We start from the raw sequence: 22,497 nt of genomic DNA on the forward strand, positions 1-22,497 counted from the left end.
AAGATTTGAATAAAAGTTCAAAAAATAAGATAGCTTAAAAAATAATATACGGTAGTGTTTACTAATAGATGAATAGTATATAAATTCTATTAAAATGGATTTGATCCAAAAAAATATAAAACCAAAAATAATTGTTATAATTTAAATGAAGAAGTAATTTAAAACGATTTTATTTATGATCAAATTTTATATATTTTTTGGATCAGATCCATTTTAATAGAATTTATATACTATTCATCTATTAGTAAACACTACCGTAGATTATTTTTTAAGCTATCTTATTTTTTGAAATTTTATTCAAATCTTTGGTCGCAAGAAGAATTGCATGATAAATAAAAACATTTAATCAAAGTCAATTTTATTTTTCATATTCAAATGGACTGAGTGTTAACATTTAACATTTTTTGCTAATTGTCGTCAAAAATTAGGCGTAAAGCAAAAATTAATATTTCATATGGTTTTATGATAGATAAGCATTATATTCCCACTCATTATATTCGTAAATTTTGAGGTTTATCCTTCGCTTTTAAGATCATTGAATTTGATTTTTATATAAAATAGTTATATATTAGAAAATAATATGAGTTTATGTGATATTATTTTTCAGAAGATTTCATTCTATATGCCTATGAAAAGTACTCTCAAAACTAACTTTTCCTAATTATAATTAAATCTAGAATATTGTATTATGCTTAGTATTGTAATAAACAGAAATTCATCAAAAGTGACAGCTCTCAATTTTTTGACATTTGTAAATTCTAAATTGAATGAGAAAAATGAAATAATACTAAGCATAATACAATATTCTAGATTTAATTATAATTAGGAAAAAGTTAGTTTTGAGAGTACTTTTCATAGGCATATAGAATGAAATCTTCTGAAAATAATATCACATAAACTCATATTATTTTCTAATATATAACTATTTTATATAAAAAATCAAATTCAATGATCTTAAAAGCGAAGGATAAACCTCAAAAATTTACGAATATAATGAGTGGGAATAGGCGTAAAGCAAAAATTGATATTTCATATGGTTTTATGATAGATAAGCATTATATTCCCACTCATTATATTCGTAAATTTTGAGGTTTATCCTTCGCTTTTCAGATCATTGAATTTGATTTTTATATAAAATAGTTATATATTAGAAAATAATATGAGTTTATGTGATATTATTTTTCAGAAGATTTTGTGTTCTTCTTCAAAATTTTACTTTTTTATTAAAAAGAATCTTTACAAAATATACATTTACTTTAATTAATATTTAAAAACGTGCTCTATCAAAAGTTCCAAAAATTCAATATTTTAGCTTTTCTGATGTGTCACTTTTGATGAATTTCTGTTTACAACAGTATTATTTCATTTTTCTCATTCAATTTAGAATTTACAAATGTCAAAAATTGAGGGTTGTCACTTTTGATGAATTTCTGTTTATTACACTATAAACGTTTTTTGTTTTCTATATATACTTTTTTGTCCAACGGTAAAACTTTTTACACAACGGTTTTTGAGAGTCGTCGCCGTTGACTTTTTTGTAGAGCACTCAAAATAGTATAACTTTGTCCGGACAAGTAAGGGTCTATCGTCGCTACAGGAAAAGTTACAGGCGTTCCAAGGAAGTATACTTTGAGAAGCCTTTTTTCCCTTATAGAATGAGAGAGGACGGTTATTTTACAAAACTGACAACACTTTGACCGAGTAGTTTTTTGTGCTGAACAAAAAGTATCATATAAACATCTGTCAAAAACCGCTTTTTAACTTCACTTAAAATGCCACGTAAGCTACGTAAGAATATACGTAAGAGGAAGGGAGCATTGAAACATCCAATAGTAAAACTGACACCACAACAACAGTTGCAACAACAAATGATGAATGACCCCACTATGTTGCAACAAATGTCAAGCAACCCTATGCTTTTAAACCGAGTTATTGGTGCACAGAGTGGAGGTTTAAGAGCGGCACTTTTAGCGAAAATGGCAGGCTATGGTGGAGCTGCAGACGGAACAGCTTATAACCCTCAAAGTCAAATGAATTTGAGTTCACTCAAAAATCAAATAACAGATGTCAAAAAGTCAAACATAGACATACAGAAACAAATAAGTGAAAACGAAAAGAAACTAGAATATGACAGACACACAAAGAAACTCAATGAGTTAAACGTAGAGAAAAAGAAGAAAAGAAGAACAACTGAAAGAACTAAGTACAGAGGAATATGCGAAAAAAGTGTCAGAAAAAGCAGCAGAAGTAGCAAAAATGGAACAAGATGTTATAAATTTGAAAAACCATACTACTCAATATAAAGTACTGAAAAATGAAGAAATAAAACAAAAAGCCATGAAGACATATATGGATAGCGATGAGTATAAAAAAGAAGTTGAAGCAAATGTAAAGGCAGAAAAACTTTTACAGTTGCAAAACCAAACCGTACAGTATAAAAACTTAGCACAAGAAAGTAAAAATAACGACGCAGCCATGCAAAAGGCAATGAAAAGCGCAGATATTATAAAAGCTAATAATGACTGGTTAGATGCCCAAGCCAACGCTAAAGCAGCCCAACTTATAGGGTCAATAAGGACAAAAATACAAGCGGATGAAGACAGTTCAAATGAAGCTTTAATGAATACTGACTTTAAGAATGCCTTCGAAGCTCTTCATAGTAAGGTGAAACTAGTGAACGACTTCTCATCTGGAAAGAAACTGAAGTCTGAAGGTTTCGACAAAGAGTTAAGAGAAGTAGCACAAAATATGACGAAAATAACAGATGCAGCAACGAGACAGGCAGTTCAAAGTGCCTATGACGCCGTTAGAGCAGCTGTTGTGGAAAGTCAAGAAAAAGAGTTACAACAGACCAAAACAGACCTAGTAAATGCTTTCTTAAAAATGAAAAGTCAGGTAGGACATTATGCTGCAGATGGAACATATGTGCCAGCTGGTGGAACTTATATACCACCAAACCCTCCAAGAGAAGCACCTGCACCAGGACTACCTAAAACATTTACATCGTCACATGGACACAGACACAGGCATGCACCACAACAACAACCAACACAACAACCAACAGTTCAAAATCCAGCACAGCAACCAACAGTTCAAAACCCTGCACAGCAACCACAAACAGAGCAAAGACACAAAAGAAGTAGAGAAAAAGGAAACCAAGAATTCTTAAAAATGCTTAAGGAAGATTATGGTTACTCAGATACTCTTGACTTTAGTGACAAATATAAAGAAGCTATTAGAAAGTTCAAGGAAGGAAATACTGACCCGAACCTATTTAGCTTTATGGTTCAGCATAAAATCGGATATAATCTCAAACCTGGAAAATACAAGCTCGCAAAGGGATATGATTTAATAGCATATCATCCAAATGACATGAATGAATTTACTCCGAGATATTTGATGTCAGAGCTAAATGATAATTCAACTCTCTTCATGAAACGCGTAAAAAATAGAGACGGAACGAAAGAAGAAAGGTTTATGAGTCCGGATGACTTAGATAGGGAACTTGTTAAAAACGGTCTCAGAATATATGAAATGCCACCAGATGAGGTACAAGAAACTCCACAGGAAGAAGTTCAGATACAACCAGACATGAAAGAAATAGTTCAGCAACAACAGCTAGAAGAGCCTGAAGGAAACGAACAAGTCCCTCCTTTGGAAACTAACTTCACAGAACTAGATGAAGATTTGGAACAGCCGAAAAATCTTGACCCTCAACAAGAGTATGAGGTGAATATGGAATCTTTCCAAGAGTCTAAGAAAAATTCGGCTGACATAGTAGAAGGATATCGAAAAATGTTCACCGACATACAAAAGACTCCAACATCAGATGAAAATATTCAGCATAGAATGGAAGTACTGAAAGAAAATGTACGCAAATACAATAATCCTTTTTACTTACGACCATATAACGTTCAATCTTTGGCTGAACTCGGTGAAAATAAAAGGTTAAATTTCAACAAAACATATAGAAATGAAACATTGTTTAAAGTTCATTCAGAACCTAACCAATATGGAAACAAACCTACTTTTGTTTCTGCAGACTATGGAACTACAATGAGATGGGGTCATAAAGCTAATCCGGATAGGTGGTTCATAAACTTACAACCTCAATTCCAAGAAGTTGTAGACGCAATGGAATTGAATGGTGAACCAGATATAACTGGTATTTTCAGCGCGGCTTTAATGCCATTGAAAGATATGAAAGGTGCAGATATTTTGGACCGGTATCAAATGAACATGGCTGAGGGAAATATAACACCTGACGTTCTAGAACATTTATCTCAAAGAACTACACAGAACCATAGAGATGGTATATTTGGTGAAGAGTTTAGAAAGAAGTTAGGGAGAGAGAAGGAAGAGAACCTATTGTACATGACCTTGCAAACGAAAGTTTGCAAAATGTCATAAAACTTACTTTGCAGACAATGAACTGAGAAGGGAATGAATATTTAAGAAAACTCAAATGGACAGTACCAAATGAAATGTTAGTATTGAAAATGTTCCATGACAAAATAAAACCAACTACAGAAATAAATGACGCAAGACTGAAAACGTTGGGTAAAAGCTTCCATTCACAAAAGATATTATTTTTACATGGAAAGAAAACCAGAATGGCTACAAAAACATATATTTGGAAACGAGCTTATTCCATATGGACAAGCTATATTTGAAGATCTTGAACCGGAAACTCAGGAAAGAGTCATGCAAACAATAAGCGAAGACTCAAATACAAACTATGAACAAAATCTTTCTAGGATATAGGTTACCTGAGATGGGCGACCAGAGCCCAAAGGCAAAAAGGACATGGGAAATTTACAAACATACTAGGTGAACATGAGGCAAAGATGCTACAACTTGAAGCAGAGGGCAAGTTACCAAAAGCGACACCAAAGAAGAAGAGAAGAGTAGAACAAAGTGAAAGTAGTGAAGAAGTAACTTCATCTAGTGAAAGTAGTGGCAATGAAGGAAAAGAAGAGTTAAAAACTCAGTCAGGAAGAAAGTAAAGCTTGGTACGAGTGGGTTCTATTATGACACATAAATCCAACTATTCTATATTTTTTACCCATATGAAATGTACGCCGCTCAGAATATAACGCCAACAGTTTTTGGATGCCATGAACGGAAATGTTTCCGAATGGTATAACGAATGCGACAATGCCATTAGAAGGTCAGAAAAGTTCCTGGAACTTACGAATATACAACTGCTGTTTCTTATGGAAACGTAGGTGAGTTTGGAGAAGGTTCTTCAACAACAGTAGTTATTGCTTGCGACAGGTTTCATATTATTTCTATTGACAACTCATTCTTATACGTGGAACAAGACATTGAAATAAAACCTTCTGCCAAGTTGTCTGACAAGAAAGGTTGCAATGGAATTTTCTATGTCGGATACCAATATGCTCCAGAAGTTTTCATGGGATATAAGATATATTCTAACTCTGACTTAGTTCAAACAGTAAATGGGCAAACTATGAATGGTTCGCTTTGAGAAACTCAGTACAACCACAAGCTAGAGAACAAACAGACCAGTATGCAAATATTGAGAAAATAAGAAGACTTGACCCTAACGTTCCAGGAGTTTATGTTAACCTTTCTGGACAAACTGCAGCAGCAGTAACCAAAGTAAAACTGAAACTTAGAGTTCCTTTGTCATCTTTCCTCATCTTCAGGTTTTTAAGATACTTGCCAAACTGGGCAGGAAAAATTTCTATCGAACTTACTCCAAGCAAAAATAACTTAGTCATTGCACCAACACAAGACCCATTCACTATTACAGACGTAAAGGGAACAAATCAAACGTCATTCGCCGAATTTTGCAAAGACAAAGTTGACTTAGACTTTGGTTTCTCAAACTTCAACAATGAAGTAAACTATTATTTCAATGCTGCTGGAACTGCTTGGGACCCAGTTAAGTTCACATGCGAAAAATTTGAATGCAAGAGAATAGAAAGCAGACTTGCAGTCTATATGTTTGACCCAGATATTTCAAATGCTTTAGCTGCCAAATATATTGCAGTTCCACTTATGTTCCCTATACACCAAATATCTGTCAAAGATTTTGCAGGTGAAGTTGGAAACCAAAATCCAGGAACTCCTGGTAGCAGAACAGATATTGCTTTAACAACTGCAATGAAACATGCAGATACTATGTTTGTACTGTTCAGACGAACTATAAATGACTATTCTTGTTTCTACAACCCTGGTATTAAATATCATATAAACATAGATGGCAAATATTATCCAAGAGAAGAATATTCTACAGTTGAGGATATGAGGTCATACAACTTGACATTAGGTGCTATGAACTTTAACAACAACTTCACAACAACTATTAACCATGAAATGCAAAGTTCTATTATGCCATATGTGAAAGTATGGACTCATACAGGAGGTCAAAAAACTCAATATACAAATGGAGACCGTTCAAACTTTTGGCTTGGCATTCCATTTGCTGACTCAGAAGACTTTATGGGTGGTATTTCAACTGTTGGTACAGTTCAAATACAATATACTGGTGACAGATACGGTCCAGATGAATTGAGAGCAAAGAAGTTTACAAAACCAATAGCACTTTTCACGGAAGATGCTCTTTTGAAGATTCTTTCGATGAAACCTGCTGGAGCTCCTCAGATTGGCATAACGACAGCTTCCATCGAGCAGATTTGGCAGCAGGTCAGTAAGTTGTTCTTGAACTGACTTCTCTCCGTCAAATATTGACAGTACGCCAGTTTTGACATAATATTGTATTATAACTTTCCTTTAGTAATATCGGTCAGTTTTGAAGTTATATTTTTGTCTGCTTCAAGAACTTTCACCATTTCAGTTATACCAACTTTCTTTGCTTTATGAAAATATTTAGGTTCAGCAAAGACTGCTATTCTATAACATTTTCCATTGTTTGTGTAAAGAACTATTCTGTCAATGTATTTGTATTGTTTGTGAGTATAAACTTTGTTCTGCTTCAATTCAATAAGATATCCGAATACGTCCATCTTTTTATTCTAAGTAAAATGTCATTTCCGAAAAATAGAAGCGTAAGTGTTTCAAAAGGTTTAATGGCGGTGGCAGATGTGAAGTTAAATTCACCAACTCAAACAAACAGTCAAAGTGTTGTTGTCAATGTCAAAGACAGAGATGTTGAAGTGGGGAAACCATACAAAGACGAAGATGGTATATAACAATTGTTCCTGTGTAAAAGAATCTATCCTGAAGTTAACAGAGACTTAAGTTTCTGTTGCAGATATTCGAAACGACTACCAACAACTGAAAGACAAACTTCAAACTCAGGAGAAGATTTGTCAAGCTTTAAGTATAATGTTAAACTTGGTCGAACACAACCCTGTAAAAGTGAACTCATATGTCATTGCACCTCATGAAGTTTTGAAAGAACTATTGAAAACTTTTGACAGAGGCAGACGATATAAACATCAAAGAAATAGAACCCGACATTGGTTGCTGTGGTGTTTCATATAATGTCATTGACAAGATATACGTTATGAAAGGAGGTGAAACGTTGAACTTAAAATATAGTTTCCCAGACGTTATAAAATATTTGACGACCACAACATTTCATTAAAATTTATTTGCTAAGTAAATGGCAGAAGACATAATGGTTTATACTATTACGACTAAAAACCCTGAGTCATATAATTCTATAACAACAAACTTACAAAGTCCTCAAGGACGATATTGTAAACTAACCTTAAACACAATGACGACTAAAGCCTGTTTTGCTCTTTTGACACCAGAAGACTTTATTGTTGTGAATGGTAAAAAATACTCCTTTGAAGATACTTACTCAGATATACCACCAACAGGTTTTGTTGACTTATTTAATACTTTAAGTACGGGTGTAACACGTGCTGCAACTAGAGCAGGTTTCATTATGTTTGGATGTCCGACTGAGTTTACTATAAACGATATGAGCTATAATACAAAACTTATTTCTGGTTTTTACTACCAACAGTTTCCTATAACAGGAAAAGGTGTCATACAAGGAATGTCTATTCCATTGACATTAAGCACACCAATCTTATATATTGTTTCAAACTTAGGTTAAAGTGTTATTCGAATATCGACAGAAACTATTATGACCAAAAGATACTTATGCGTATAAACAATACTTTCTCTGCTGGTTTGCCTATTGTTCATTCGAATGCAGAATTTTCAACCTTAGTGAACTCAAACACTTTGGCAAGTATAACGTTGACATTAGTTGACGCAAACTTTGTTCCTGTAAAACTTTTATGTCCTATGTATTTGTCAATGACGGCAGAAAGTTTCGAATTGGAAGATGCAACTGGTGAAAGTATTGTATTACAAGAACAACTTCAACAACAAATAGCTCAGAACAACAAATGCAACAAATGGAACAACAAAGTCAAGAATAAAAAAATAATATTTTTTTTTATTTTTATAAAAATGTACAGAATAGATGTTTCAGATTTTTATGACTTCCAAGCATTCAGAAATATGTGTCCATTTAGAGACTATAACAAAGCAGTCGAGAATTTGAAACGTTTAGTCATTTATGTTGACTCTGCCCCAGAATGTTATGTCATGAAAGAATGGGATGTTGTCTTAACAAACCAAGAGCAACAATAGTTTCAGAACAAGAATGTAGACAGAAACTTAAGAAAATAAAAGTCGTACAAGTTGGCATGAAGATGTTAGATGCTTAGGATATCTTATTGTCAAAACTTGAAGATTTTTCAGTTCGTGGTATAAAATTTTATACACCTTCTCCAAACTTCTATTCTATCTTCACTGGATATAAATATGAACAAGTAGAATGGAAAGAAAATATTATAGAAGCTTGGTTAGACCATGTCAAAGAAATTATATGCAATGGAAACGAAAAGGTTTATGAGTATATCTTATGTTGGTTTGCAAACATCTTACAACATCCAAGTGCTAAAAATGAAACTGCTCTCATTATAATTGGAAAACAAGGAACAGGTAAGAATACTTTCTTTACAGATATTTTGTGCAAACTGTTAGAAGGTTATTCGAATCCGAATATGACAAACTTAGAAAACATCTGTGGCAAGTTTAACTCCTCAATAGAGAATATGAAACTTATAGTTTGCAATGAACTTCAAAGTATAGATACAACAAAAGTTTTGAACTCAGATGCTTTGAAGAGTCTTATAACAGACAAAGTTGGTGTGTGTTGAAAGAAAGTATAAAGACCAAAGAGTTTGTGAAAATGTTGCAAACTTCATTATGGTTTCAAACAATGCTGTTCCGATGAAGTTAGAAAGTTCTGACAGAATATATGTAGTTGTCAGAACGTCAGATTCTCATATGCAAGATACAGAATATTTTGACGACTTAGCAGAAACTTTGACATCTGACTTTTACAACCACTTGTTCTCATATTTCATGACATTAGATATTTCTAAGTTCAATCCAAGACAAATTCCACATACCGAAGAGAGACAAACATTGTTAGAAGCAAACAAGAGTGTATATGAACTGTTCATAGAAGAAAGCGACTTTGAGTGTTTAGATGAAAAGTCTTTATATGATGAATATAAACAATATTGTCAAGAGTATGGTTATATGCCAGCGTCTAAACGAACATTCTTGGCAAATGTCAAAAGTCTTTTAGACGTACAGAATGGTGTATATACAAAGAAAAATTTTTCTGAGTAAATTTAAAAAAAATATTTTTTTTATCCGATAGAAAAGATGACGAAATATATTTCAGTAAACAAGTACATGTCAGGACTTAAAGAAGAACTAGACCCATTCACATATTTGAATGTTTACTTCTACCATTTTGAAAAGTCTTCATTCAGCAAAGTTTGGAACATCGAACCAGTTAAGTTTGCTATTGTGACTAAAAATGGTGGAAATTTGAAGACTTAGACATAGAAGGTTTGTTAACAGTCAAAGAAAGTTTTGACAGAAGGTTCTCAAACCTTAAAGAAGGCAAAGCATACAAACTTGTTATACCTTATGAACCAAAGAAGACAGACGACTATGAATATTATGAGTCTAAAGTTGTAGAAGTTCAAGGTAAATTGGGTAAAAAGATTTTAGAGTCTAAGCCAGTGTTTACTCCTAAAGAGGAAGAGAACATTGACATTGACCGAAAATGTTCTAAAAATAAAATTTTATTTTACATGTCAAATTTCTTTTTCTCTGGAACTGGTTCAGGTTTTTCTTCTCTTCTACTTTTTTCTCTTTCTTTTCTTTTCTTCTTCTTCTCTGGTGGAGATATGTCAAATTTCTCAGAACCATATCTATGTAAAAGTTCTTTGTCCTTTAATAGCTCATCTATTTGTTTTCTATTTCATCTTCAAGAACACCGCATGTGTCTTCTTTGCATTCTAAGAACTTTTGTTGGACTTCATCTTTCCAATCGGCGTCATCTCTGTCAACAAGTCGTATTGACAAATTTTAAGACTGCTCTTTGTAATGTTTTATGGTTCTTGTCATATTCCCAGAAACAGAACTTTAGAACAAATTCACCTTTCTTGTTTACACTATGTAAGATTTTATGGTCGACGATGATGTTTTGCTGTCAAAAAGTTTGTCTCGAATATAGATAGCGAAATCGCTAGACATTTTTTAAAAGATAAAAATTTTAATTTTTCTAAAAATATGTTAGAAAAAAAGTTTGCTGACATTGACAAAAAATTTGAGAATGTTTTAAAACAAGAACAGAGGAAGTTAGAAAATGCTCAGATAAAGCCTATACATGACAAGTTCTTATTTGCTCAGAATGGTATAACAGGTCTAATTGCACCACCCGGGTCTGGTAAGACTTTCACTTATCTTAAAATGGCTGCACAACAACAAGAACTAGATGAGAAGAACCCATTCTATGAGTTAGTAGTCATTTGTAGTACTTCTGGTCAATTTGACCAAACCGTCAATTCGTTCAAAGATATTATAAAGAAGTCTAAGTTAGTATGTATAAGGATACTGAGTTGTTAGATTGGATAAAGAAGTACCAAAGAAGAGTTTTGAAGTATAATGCTATAAATGAGTATATAAATTCTAAGTTTAAAGAACCTAATGAGGAAATGCAGAGAATATTAGACAAACACCACTTCAGAAACAAACAGAAAGAGATAGAATACATTTCGAAGAAATTGCAATCTTACGATTGGAAGACTTACCCTCATAGGTGTCTTCTTATCTTAGACGACTTTGCATCTCATCCTTTGTTAAAGAACAGAGAACAAGATATGTGTCGAATTCTTAAGAAGCTCAGACACTTTAACATCTCAGTTGTCATTTGTGTACAAACAGCAAAGAGTTTAAGTAAGGATGTTAAAAGAATACTTACTGACATAATACTTTTTCCCGGATTGTCCGAAGACGATTTCATGGAACTTATGAAAGAGTCCATGGCAGGTAAGTTTGACAGACATGAACTATGGGAGAAGTACAAAGTCATACAAGACCCTCATACTTCTTTCAGAATTCATATCTACGCAAACAAAGTTCAAATTGTAAAAAGTCAAGCTTGAAAATTCATTATTTTTGTGCTGAATTCAATAAAAATATATTTTTAGGGTAGATGGGTATATCTAACCCGATTTCTAACCTCATTTCTACCCTCATGAATTTTCATGAATTTTATATATTAATGTTTTCGTTAAGCCACTTTGTGCCGTCAGTCAGTTAATGAAATTTACACCAAAAATATATTTTAGGGTAGATGGTTAGATCTAACCCGATTTCTACCCCAGTTATTTTATAAACGTTTTACATGGTAAACGTTATGAATTCGTGAGATTCTAAACAGTTTTGTAGCTTCTATTTCTTCGCTGAGGATATCAAAAATTTTAACAATGCCGAAGGTTTCTTTATACTTCTTCTTGACGTCAGATAATAGGAAATCGTCAGCAGTTGGATAGTTTTTGTTCAGAAATGCTAACATGTCCATTTTATTTTCTGCTGGTTTTTCTGCTTCTTTCTTTAAGTCTGCATAGTCGTTTCTCATACGTTCTATCTCTTTGACGGAGTAGTTATATTTCCTCATTGCTGCTTTACATTTCGAACACTGAGGATTCATTTTTGCGTTATATTCTGAAACCTTACCTGCTAAAACAACTAAGACGTCAATGGTTTTCTTTAAATCTGAAGCAGTTGGTTTTATCTGTTCATGCCATACCTTACCTCTTCTGTCTTTATCTCTTATCTGCCATACACATTTTGCAGCTAATGAAACAAAGTTATCGTATGTCTTAAACTCCACCGATTTATATATGTCAGAGATGTTCTTATATACCATGTCGCAATCTTTGTCCATAACTTTATGGTTGCAATGATATCCTAGAAACTCATAATTTACCTTTCGTATGAACTTCTTTATTTCTACTGAGTCAGTTGGTTTCACTTCTATTTCATCGAATTCAGGAATAGTCGGTTTCTGTTGTTGGATTTCAGGCAATTTGGGTAAATGGTCAATAATGTCCTGCATGTCATAAAGATATTCTTCATTTTCTTCATCCTGTGCGGTACAGTCTAAATTACTTGTTAAAAGTTCTTGCTTTATTCTTTGTATTTCTGTTCCAAAACTATATGAAGAAGGAATGAAGTTTTTCATCTCTACTAACATAGATGTTGGATTCATGACTAATGAATTTGGTGAAGTTGTTTGAATTGTTGTTGTGCCGATTGTTGAAATCATATCTTTTATACAAAATAAAAAAAAATAAATAAAAATAAAGTTAGTTTTATTTTTTATTTCGGGAAAATTCATGAAAATTCATGAGGGTAGAAATCGGGTTAGATATCGGGTTAGAAATGAGGGTAGATATCGGGTTAGATCTAACCTTCTACCATAAACATTATTTTTTGGTCCGGGAACAACTTTCTCTCAATTGGAGCTGTAGCATACTCTTTGCGTAAGCGGTTCAGACCTTCTTCGAAGTCTTGGTCTCTCTTCGATTGAGATTGGAATTGGAATTGCTGGGGTGGAGCTTGCTGGAACAACCAAGGGTTGGGGAAGTAAGGCATAGGCTGAGGAGGGTAGTTCGGGAAACCTTGTGGTGGGTAGTAACCTTGAGGTGGAAATTGGTAGTAATTCGGAGGTACTTGCTGGAACTGAGGTTGCTGAGGAGACTGTTGTGGTTCTGCAGCTTTCGGTTCTTCTGGCTTTGGAAGGCATTCAGGAAGAGGAACGTCAGTCATCCGTTTGTGTCCTGTCGGAAGGAAGAACTTTTTCTGTCGGAAGGAAGAACTTTTTCTGTCGGAAGGAAAAACATTTTCTGAAGTTCGACCAAAAAGTTCTCAATTTTCGAAAATTTGAATGGTTTACGGACGGACAACTGGAAGAGTTCTTCCTGTTGTCGGGAAAAATTTTTCCCTTTGTCGGGAAAATATTTCCCTGTCGGATGGAAGAACTTGGAATGCAAGAAAGACTTCCTCAGGCAGAATGTAAAAGGCAAACTTGTTAACGGTTGGATAACGGGAAGGGCTGCCTTGAATCTCGAGATTTCGACTGGAATTCCAATTGAGGTACCAGAAGGCACTCCTTTCGACGACATAAAGCAAGCAAAGAAAGAAGCTCTTCTCAAGTTCTTTGCAAAGCGCCCATGGATACAACTTCCAAACAGAGAGAGTCCAATTCCACGAATTATACAAATTCTCAAGGGTCTCCTTCACTTCTCTGGTCAACCATTCTTTATAACTACAGAAGGCGACATTCAGCCAGTTCAGTAAACATCTTATTTTAACTCACTTTTTTATGTTTTTTGTGAAAGTGTCAAAAATAAATTGTTTTCATGAGTTTTCTACGATGTTAGAAAAAATGTTATTTTCTAATATCTTCACATTCAATACTTTTTCAGCACTTTTCCGTAGTTATATATGAAAGACAATTCGAGATAAAAGTCATAGTACAATGGAATAATATGTTGCACACCATTTGTTGTGAACCAAACTTGAAAGTCAGAGAAACTGTTACTAGGTGGTTCGTAGAATTTAGAAGCAAAGTCATAAAGGTCCTTACCAATACATAGAAAACTATTGTTGCTTGAACTGAAACTTGCATGACACATAACATTTTGAGGGTCAAACACGTTTCTATAAACCATCAAATCTGCTGGTGGAAGTATAAATTTAAATGGACCATCTGGTGGTAATGGTTCGTTCTGGTTTAGTAACCGAAGAAATTGTGCCAAGAACGTTGTCTACTTCCAAAAATAAAAACTCTGTATCTCTTGGAGGGTTAATTTCAATCTTTTGAAATGAAACGGTGGAGTTCATCTTGTCATATTCTAGTTTCAGATAGTATGTTCCATTTAGTAAAGAGTCGTATTTTTCTTGAAATTCCCAATAATATTTGTTCATTTGAGTTTGAAAGTCATCTAGAGTTTTCTCAAGACTTTCGTCTGAACGAACTGTAAAGATTCTCATTTCGTCAAATTTGTCTATTAGACCATCAGGACCTTCATACTGCCCATGAAATATACTGCGAACATAAATGCGTTAGTTCTATTTGAAAACAAAACTCTTCTAAATCCTATTGCCTTTGCATCTGAAGGACTTTGAAGCCAACGAATTGGATAGTCAAACCTGTATGCTCGGGATGAATTTCTTCATCTGAAATAGTCCTACCAGCATTTGTAAAGATATAGTCTAACGGTTTTGTATCTGCTACTTTTGTTCTTTGTTTTTCAACCTGAAGCATTTAATATATGTAAAAATATATTGTTTAAAATGGTATGCCATATAGCTTCTTGAATTTGTTAAAAAGTATTTGAACGTATTTTCCATCTGTATCTCTAGTGTTTACATAAGCATAGCCCGCCTTAGTAAAATATACTTGTAATTTCCTATAGTTTACACCGGTATAAAAGTAGAAAGAGTCTTGTTCTTCGCTATATAGTAAAACTCAAACGTATGCTTGCCATAGTCTGTAATTTCAATTGTTTCATCTTCTAGTTCGTCGACAAATTCGAATACAATATCTCCAAATTTGCCTTTGTTCTTATTGTTTTCAGAACGAGTGACCCAACGTAAGTTTTCAAGTCTATTGTCGTTTCTTATATGGTTTATATGGTCTACAAAAGGTAAATTGTTAGGATTCAGTATAAAATGAGTTGCAATGACAACATGTTTAAGATAGTGTTTTCCACCCATCTTCATAATAGCATATCCGTCATTTCGCTCCCATTCGCTTAAAACTCTTTTTGTCTTTTTGTTTCTGACTTCAAATGACTCACAACAGTGAATTTCATATTTCTCATCTAACAAACAAGTTTCCCAATGGTCTTCTCCAACAAACTCAGCGTACATTTCAAATAAAATAAAAAATGTCACTTTTTTAAAATAAATTTTTTATTTCATGCAATGTTTTATTTCTGTGCCGTCTTCAAGTATGCCCCAGTACTTACGCTTGGAGAGGACATGAACTTCGGAAAATACCTTATCTAGCTTAAAACAGCCCATCTTTTCACCGACCATTCCCATTTCAATGAGTTTGTTGTATCCTTCTTCGTTCGTCATGAGTGCGTCAATGTTCTCATAGTAAACCTTGACTTTGGATTTGACTTCCGAGAAGAACTCATTGTAGTTGTCAAGTACTGCCTTTGCGAACTGAGGGTAAGACCAATGTTCGACAATAGGTTTTAATGTGGTTACTAAGCCACTTTGACCTTAAGTGAATTCGTACTTCAAAACAAAAGGAGAAAACCTTTCAACAAAGTTGTCGACCTTCTCATAATGTTTACTCTTCATCTCTTGAGGTTTCTTAATGGAATATCCCCATGTCGAATTCATAAGCAATTTGAGTGTCATTGCAAGTTTGGGGTTTGAAGCTTTCCTAATATCATACAGTTGTTGTATGACTTTTCCAACTGTATATTCCTTCCCGGGAACTCACCATCTTCGTTTGGAATTCCAGTCGAATATATTGGACAAACCTCATGTATGCAGCGTTAAGGTCGACATAGTATATCTTTTCATCTGAGTCGAACTTGTCGCAACCAATTGGTCCAGTTTGTGGAAATTCAAGTGAGTCTCTTATCTTCTGAGAAACTTCTCCTGTTATCTCATAAACATCGTCGAAGCAACCTGTTTCATATAAAACCTTCTGACCTAACTCAGATGCTCTCCAATACAATTTGACGTCAATTGGATGTCTCAATGGAAGTTTGTTTATAGCATCTTGAAGTTCTTGCAACCTCATTGGAAGTTCTTCTGGTTCAGGTTGGTATCCGAACATACCAACCCCTTGTGGAACTGTGTACTTCTTTTGTACTAGAACTTTGTCTGGAACAACTTTTGGTCTTGCTAACAATGAAAAGTTTGTTTCGTCTTTTGGTACAAAAGTTTCTGTCAGCTTGTCATCTGGGATTGGTTCCAACAAACCTTTCTCGAAAAGAATGTTTACAGCTCTGACAACGTTGCACTTACTTTTACCAAAGAATGGGTTTGTAAGACTTTCGTTCAACATGAAGTGGTTGTGGACAATTACAATCTTCAACCATGGTAAGTCTTTGTCAACAACATAGTCGTCATGTGAAGAACCTTTAGCTGTAGGTATGTTGACTCGGATATTGACATTTGCCAACGGTGCAATTTTTGCCAATTGACCTCTGAGAATGTACCTTGTCTTCACACATGACTCAAGATACTTCATCTTCTCATCTGTAACAAGACCAGAGTTCCTGAGACATGTAAGAATGCAAGGTTCGTTGACAATTGTTTCAATTGAATTGTAAATTCCATACCTTGTCAAGCCAATGTCAGACTTATTTATGAAGGGGAAGTATCCAGCATGTTGTCTGACTGCTTGAGGGTTAGGTTGGTACCATTCGAACTTGACACTTGCAATTCCTTCAATTGCATTCAAAATGTCTGAGTCGGAGTCAACCATTTGTTCTCTCTTTGTAGTCTTGAAAGCGTCAAGAAGTTTTGCGGCTGTTTGTTCATTGCCATGTGCATAGTAAATGTGACCATCCAAATCTGTTATGGTCAATCTGAGATTGTGTCCTTTCTTATTTCCGTCTTGAATTGCAGCAAGTACTCCCATGAAGCCTTCTTTGTTCTTTCCTTCGTCAAAGTTTACTGTAAAGGTTCGACCAGATGTAATTTGACTTCTAACTTCACGATACTTTTCATATGCATATCTTGTTCTTTCCATGGGAGCATGTGCGTCTTCACCTTTTCCTTTTTCCTTCTCAAAGGATGCAATTGTTCGTCATGTTTCCAGTAGAATCTGGCAAAGCCGTTGTGTCCTTCAACTTGAGGTTCACTAACATCGAAAGGCATGTCCATAAGACGTTCTTCTTCTAACCTCTCTAGTCTGTTTGAATAATTGGCACGTGGGTCTTCCTTTCTTATATTTAAACTTCTTCGAAACTCTCCAACCATATCTTTGCAACTCTGCTTTTATTCTAGCAGACTTTCTGTCCATTCTATATGGGGGCATTTTTATAAAAATAAAAAAATATTTTTTTCTTTACTTTACATAACCGCCTGCTGCTATCAGTCTTTGACGCCAACCCATACCAGCTAATGAAGGTTGACTTGGTTTAGTTTGGAAACTAAACTTTGGTTTTGGTTTATCTTCAGTTTTTGGTTTTTCTTCTTCTATCGGTTTTTCGTCACTTTTCGGTTCCTCTGACTTTACTTCACTTGCAGGAACAGTTGTGTCGTCAACATCTTCATAAATATCATATGCCATTTGTTTTTGTTTTCCTTTCAACTTTTTGTGTTTGTTGTAAAGTTTAGAATATTTCGACTCTAAGTCAATGAGATGTTCTATAATGAACTGTTGGTCAGTGAAGTAAACTTTTCCATCTGTTGTCTCGAAAGCTCCTTCAGACTTCAATATTTTATTTGTGAGAGTCTGTTTCTTTTTTGAGATACTAGCCGTTCCATTTCTATGAAAAGTGACTTTATAGTTAGGGTTTGTATTTCCAGACCCGGCACTTTCTATTATTGAATTTTTCTCTTCATCTGTAAGTTCTTTGACAGGTTTTGACAATGGTTCTGAACTTTTTGTTTGTGGTGTCAAATCTACCGTTTCAACTTCTTCGGTCATTTCATCTCAGTAAAAAAATTTAATTTGGTTTGTTTTCAACTGGTTGTTTAGGTTTTTTAAGTCGATCTAAAACTTCCTGAAGTATAGGAAGAACTTTACAAACACGTAGTGTAAAAGGTGGTCTTCCATGACTTATTCTGTTTAAAGCTGCATTGTTCATTTCATCTCAATAAAAAACTTTACATTCTCCACGTTTGAGGCGGTTGAGGTTGGTTATTGTTTACCCACTGTTGTGCATGGTTATATCCTCTGTTAAAGAATCTTTCACCTTGGTCCATATAGTGTCCTGCTTGGTTATAGTAGTCATTTGCTTTGTTATAATAGTTTCCTGCTTGTCTTCCTACATTGTCCATCCATCCTTGAACTTTTCCTCTTGTTTCAGGATAATCTGAGGAGTAGTCTGAGGATAATCTGAAGACTAGTCTGAGGATAATCTGAGGAGTAGTCTGAGGACTAGTATGAGGATAATCTGAGGATAATCTGAGGACTCGTCTGAGGATAATCTGAGGAGTAGTCTGAGGATAGACTGAGGATAACCTGAGGAGGATTAATCTAAGGAGGATTAATCAAAGGAGAAATACTCTAAGGTAGAGCAGTTGGATCACTACTCAACCACAATTTACTTTTAACCATTTTTTGAATTCTTATTCAAAATAAAAACGCATTTTTATATAATTCTCTTATTTATTTTAATTTGATAATATTTATTGATTATATTTCAGATCACTCAATTAAAAAAAGCCGTCTTTCTTTCAAAATTTCTGAATTATTATCCTTTCAATTTTAATGAATAAAATCATATTTATTCTTCTTTAAAACACTTCATTTCTTTAATTGTAGTGTTGCTTACTGCAACACTTAAACCAATTGTGGATTCCATTGAATGGCCTTCAATGGAATTCACAATTAGTTTAAAATTAGTTGATGCATATCCTATGTATGGTCCTAATATGGTCTGGCCAACCATATTCTAGTTGGAAATACATAGGATAGTATCACTAATCAATACAATACATAACAAAGTTAAATGCGAAAACAAAATCAAATTACAAAATCGTTCAAAACGAAGAATGAATACAAAAACACCTATGCACTGAGACTGGCCACCTCAGTGCATTTCGAATAAACATACAAGTATAGGGTGTCCAAAGGTGCGTTTAGCACAGCGCTCTATATGAGACTATTAAAGGAGATATATGCTGATTATAAATATATAATAAAAAATATGAATATATGTATATGATGAGTATGTTGTATTTTGGCGCCATGCCGGGATATAAAATGAATTTTGAGACAAGAGGCGGTTTCGCGGGAAATTTTGGCGGGATTTTTTTCATTTTTTTAATGAATCATAAAGAAAACATCCTCGCTCTTGCAAAAAAATGCAAAGACTGTAAAAAAATCTACGAGACATTGGTAAAATGCTTCGGTATGGATGCTCCTAGCTATTCCACTGTAACGTATCATGTTAGGATGTATCACTTCATGAACAAAAAGGCTCCCATCATAAAAATTGACAAAAAATCACCGGATCAAAGAAAAATCAAAGCAATTCTTCAAGCGCTAGATGAAGACCCAAGAGCATCACTCAGAAGGATAGAGGAGATGACAAAGATACCACGTACACACAGTCAGTTATTATCTGCACAATTATTTGAACTACAAACTAGCGTATACACGTTGGGTTCCGCACAACCTTAATTCAGTTCAAAAAAAATCTAGAGTCCAATCTTCGAAAGAGCTCCTCTCTATATTGGGTGCGTATCAATCCAAGAAGTTTCGCTTTTTAGTAACAGGGGACGAGTCTTGGTTTCAATATGCAACAGAAGCCAAAATCATGTGGATCCCGAAGGATGAAAATCCCAAACATTCCCGAAGAAAAAAATTGACACACCAATGATGATGTTGTCGGTTTTTTGGGGCGTGAATGGCATCATCACAATTGATATTCTTCAAAAACCTAATACGATGAATGCTCAGTATCTAATTGACAATGTTCTTACTCAAATTATCAATTCTGATGAGTTTGAGAAATCCAAACAACAAAAACAAAAGTTTGCAATTCATTTTGATAATTCAAGAGTTCACAAAAGTCATAAGGTAATGAATTACTTGGTGGAAAACAATGTCAAAGTTGTTCCAAACCCAATTTATTCACCTGATATTGCACCCTCTGACTTTTATTTATTCGGCACGCTAAAAAAGAGAACTGAAGGACGCGAATTCGCGAGTCCAGATGATCTTGAAAATTTTGTAAGAGAGCAATTTGAGCAATTTTCGCATGATGATTTAAAGCGTGTCTTTCAAGCCTGGATCGATCGCTGCGAACGCGTGATTGAATCCAATGGTGATTATATTTAAATAAACTTTATATATATGTAACTTGTTTATTTCTATTCGCAGTATTCAGGTTTGTGCTAAACACACCTTTGGACACCCTATATATACAATTTAAAAAAAAATATTTTATAATTTTTACAAAGACAAGAGCAACTATGTTTGCCAACTAGCTCCCTTCATGATCTTTAGCCTAGCGTCCATTAATTCCTTACTCATGTTTAAATTTGAACAAGTTAAGATGAGACGCGGGGCTGAGATTGTTCTTTCACAGCTTGCCTCCGCACAAGTGCAGCAAGTTATGCGGAGGCATATATTTGCGAACAATCCCCAATTTTCATCATTGATTTTAAAATTAAAATCAAAAATGTCCAAGCCACTTACAGTTCTTGATGTTTTAAAGATATGATTGTTATTGGCAATCATATCTTTAAATAGTTTAACTATATCATCAATCACATCATCACTACGTCCTCTTTTTTTGAGTTCGCTTGTGAATCAGCTAATTGCAGCATCAACCATCGGAGAATCACAGAGCTCTTCACCCTCAGTATCATCATTACTCTCATGAACTTCTTCCTGCTCATGAAGATCTTCATTGAATCTATTAAGATCCTGGGCTGGCCAATTGTGCTTCAACGAGGGTGCTGGTGGTTCGGTGTTTCCTTCTGCTTCAGCGGCGGCGTCTCCCATGAAGATTTCCCTGACATCTTCTATCGGGTCTTCCTCTTTCTGCCGGTAGTGGAACATCTTCACGTAGCCGCTTGTTGGGGGAGGGAATTCTCTGCTATTGATACTGTTCCTAGCAAACATGAGGCCTTTGGGTGTAATGATGTATGCAAATGCCCAAAGGCCTCCCATTTGCGAATGAATGGTCTTCTCAAGCAAGATGTCCCTAAAGATTCTGGCGAATCTGTTGTTTTCGGCATCAAGCTCTTCCAGGGCCTTCATTGCATTATAGATGCAAGGATAGACCCTGGAAAGTGGAGACTTCGGGTCTTCGAAGATCAGGACCAAGCTGGCGAAGATGACGGAACACTTATAAAGATCTTCTGTTCCGTCAGGAATGGAATGGAATAATGTCACCTTCGCCCGCTTGGTCCAGATAAAATGGAGAGGATAGATGAAGGATACCCATCTTGTTTCGACATTGGATGGGCATCTTGATCCAAAAACCTCGACATGCTGGCGGCATATTTCGGCAACTTCCAGCAATTGATCCTTCAATGGTGAAATTGCTGGATGGTTCATTGCCGCCTTATAAGCATTGTGTACCCTGTGGCAAATGCAGGGTACAACAATGATTTCCTTCATCCATTGCACCTTGGATAAGGCAAGGATGGAATTATCCTTACCAGTAAGTGCAGCCAATTGTGCTGTTCCTCCATCAACTATGACACAGCCGATCTGCACGTGACAATCATGGATTGCCTTCAATCCATTATTGATCGCGAGTGTGTAGTTGGCAGTCTTCAATCCAGTCATTCTTTCTGTATGGGCTGGATAAGACTGAATTGGAAAGCAAGGATTTTCCAACACAAAGTCGAGTAAAGATCTCTTCTGTGTGGTAACTTCGTCTAGAGCGACACTAGCGTAAGGCATGCTGAACGTAGAGAAGCGCGCCATAATACTTGAATGAATCTCTTTGGATGTCTGTATGAGTATATCTTTGAGCTTATCGCGCTTGTAATGAGGGATTTTTTCCATTCCAACTTGTATTGCAGTTTTTCCATTCTCCTTTGATGTTGTATAGCCTAAACAAAAGCTATACACAATTAAGTTGTATATTTCGTCACTTTCCCCTGTGCTGAGAGAGATATTATGCTTTGCTAATAGGATAGCTAATCTGCGAAAAATTCCATCAGCATTAAATTCAACAGAACCTTCCATTTGTGATTCTGTAGATAATATAAAATTTCGAATATCTTTTTGTTTTGCACTATCAGGGAAACATTCATGAAGCTTCCCATTGCTGATTTCTTTTTTTAGGTGATCATCTCTTTTTTTAAAGGCGCATCTGAATGAATCTCCATCTTGGGTGGGAACCTGAGCAGTACAACCCATAATCCAATGTTTGGATTTTGCATTATACTCTAATTTTTCATAAGTCCTTTCATCACCAGGATATTTTCAATATCTGG

The 22,497-nt window shown here is 34.8% G+C and overlaps 9 protein-coding genes and 8 pseudogenes across 17 annotated transcripts, besides 10 other annotated features; 9 read left to right on the forward strand and 8 right to left on the reverse strand.

The window, feature by feature from the left end:
• Positions 1-701: 701 nt before the first annotated feature.
• Positions 702-738: a mobile genetic element.
• Positions 702-738: a terminal%2Cinverted (terminal inverted repeat of Banshee-A3 transposon ID:TVAGG3_0293630).
• Positions 739-1,316: 578 nt separating this feature from the next.
• Positions 1,317-1,354: a mobile genetic element.
• Positions 1,317-1,354: a terminal%2Cinverted (terminal inverted repeat of Banshee-A3 transposon ID:TVAGG3_0293640).
• A 50-nt stretch (positions 1,355-1,404) lies between these two features.
• Positions 1,405-1,437: a mobile genetic element.
• Positions 1,405-1,437: a terminal%2Cinverted (terminal inverted repeat of Banshee-A3 transposon ID:TVAGG3_0293650).
• Positions 1,438-1,772: 335 nt separating this feature from the next.
• TVAGG3_0293660 (protein of unknown function, DUF4106 family) lies at positions 1,773-2,103 on the forward strand (the record flags this gene model as incomplete). The annotated part of the gene is made up of 1 exon (XM_051229187.1): positions 1,773-2,103. A coding segment is annotated over one exon (331 nt), but the record flags the coding sequence as incomplete, so codon positions are not given.
• Positions 2,104-2,337: 234 nt separating this feature from the next.
• On the forward strand, positions 2,338-3,710 carry TVAGG3_0293670 (protein of unknown function, DUF4106 family; the record flags this gene model as incomplete). Its single annotated transcript, XM_051229188.1, has 1 exon — positions 2,338-3,710. A coding segment is annotated over one exon (1,373 nt), but the record flags the coding sequence as incomplete, so codon positions are not given.
• A 289-nt stretch (positions 3,711-3,999) lies between these two features.
• Positions 4,000-18,404: a mobile genetic element.
• Positions 5,417-6,493, forward strand: TVAGG3_0293690 (annotated as a pseudogene). Its single transcript has one exon. A coding segment is annotated over exon 1 (1,077 nt).
• TVAGG3_0293700 lies at positions 7,598-8,393 on the forward strand (annotated as a pseudogene). Its single transcript has one exon. A coding segment is annotated over exon 1 (796 nt).
• TVAGG3_0293710 lies at positions 8,425-8,961 on the forward strand (annotated as a pseudogene). Its single transcript has one exon. A coding segment is annotated over exon 1 (537 nt).
• On the forward strand, positions 9,229-9,660 carry TVAGG3_0293720 (Poxvirus D5 protein-like family; the record flags this gene model as incomplete). Its single annotated transcript, XM_051229189.1, has 1 exon — positions 9,229-9,660. One exon carries the CDS (start codon positions 9,229-9,231, stop codon positions 9,658-9,660), a length of 432 nt encoding a protein of 143 aa, XP_051098919.1.
• Positions 9,727-10,063, forward strand: TVAGG3_0293730 (annotated as a pseudogene). Its single transcript has one exon. A coding segment is annotated over exon 1 (337 nt).
• On the reverse strand, positions 10,130-10,285 carry TVAGG3_0293740 (uncharacterized protein; the record flags this gene model as incomplete). Its single annotated transcript, XM_051229190.1, has 1 exon — positions 10,130-10,285. A coding segment is annotated over one exon (156 nt), but the record flags the coding sequence as incomplete, so codon positions are not given.
• TVAGG3_0293750 lies at positions 10,795-11,489 on the forward strand (annotated as a pseudogene). Its single transcript has one exon. A coding segment is annotated over exon 1 (695 nt).
• TVAGG3_0293760 (organellar and viral DNA polymerase type B) lies at positions 11,717-12,655 on the reverse strand (the record flags this gene model as incomplete). The annotated part of the gene is made up of 1 exon (XM_001311102.2): positions 11,717-12,655. The coding sequence occupies one exon, from the start codon at positions 12,653-12,655 to the stop codon at positions 11,717-11,719; it is 939 nt and encodes a 312-aa protein (XP_001311103.2).
• TVAGG3_0293770 (uncharacterized protein) lies at positions 12,796-13,158 on the reverse strand (the record flags this gene model as incomplete). The annotated part of the gene is made up of 1 exon (XM_051229191.1): positions 12,796-13,158. The coding sequence occupies one exon, from the start codon at positions 13,156-13,158 to the stop codon at positions 12,796-12,798; it is 363 nt and encodes a 120-aa protein (XP_051098921.1).
• Positions 14,684-15,267, reverse strand: TVAGG3_0293780 (annotated as a pseudogene). The gene has a single exon. A coding segment is annotated over exon 1 (584 nt).
• TVAGG3_0293790 (uncharacterized protein) lies at positions 15,310-15,477 on the reverse strand (the record flags this gene model as incomplete). The annotated part of the gene is made up of 1 exon (XM_051229192.1): positions 15,310-15,477. One exon carries the CDS (start codon positions 15,475-15,477, stop codon positions 15,310-15,312), a length of 168 nt encoding a protein of 55 aa, XP_051098922.1.
• TVAGG3_0293800 lies at positions 15,628-17,116 on the reverse strand (annotated as a pseudogene). Its single transcript has one exon. A coding segment is annotated over exon 1 (1,489 nt).
• TVAGG3_0293810 (phage tail repeat-like family) lies at positions 17,435-18,019 on the reverse strand (the record flags this gene model as incomplete). Its single annotated transcript, XM_051229193.1, has 1 exon — positions 17,435-18,019. The coding sequence occupies one exon, from the start codon at positions 18,017-18,019 to the stop codon at positions 17,435-17,437; it is 585 nt and encodes a 194-aa protein (XP_051098923.1).
• Positions 18,405-19,156: 752 nt separating the features above from the next.
• Positions 19,157-19,184: a terminal%2Cinverted (terminal inverted repeat of Mariner transposon ID:TVAGG3_0293820).
• Positions 19,157-20,460: a mobile genetic element.
• Positions 19,253-20,380, forward strand: TVAGG3_0293830 (annotated as a pseudogene). The gene has a single exon. A coding segment is annotated over exon 1 (1,128 nt).
• Positions 20,433-20,460: a terminal%2Cinverted (terminal inverted repeat of Mariner transposon ID:TVAGG3_0293820).
• A 394-nt stretch (positions 20,461-20,854) lies between these two features.
• TVAGG3_0293840 (ribonuclease H-like family) lies at positions 20,855-22,063 on the reverse strand (the record flags this gene model as incomplete). Its single annotated transcript, XM_001302141.2, has 1 exon — positions 20,855-22,063. The coding sequence occupies one exon, from the start codon at positions 22,061-22,063 to the stop codon at positions 20,855-20,857; it is 1,209 nt and encodes a 402-aa protein (XP_001302142.1).
• Between the last annotated feature and the right edge of the window lie 434 nt (positions 22,064-22,497).

The sequence above is a fragment of the Trichomonas vaginalis genome, chromosome V, assembly GCF_026262505.1.
Source record: "Trichomonas vaginalis G3 chromosome V, whole genome shotgun sequence".
Classification (NCBI taxonomy): domain Eukaryota; phylum Parabasalia; order Trichomonadida; family Trichomonadidae; genus Trichomonas; species Trichomonas vaginalis.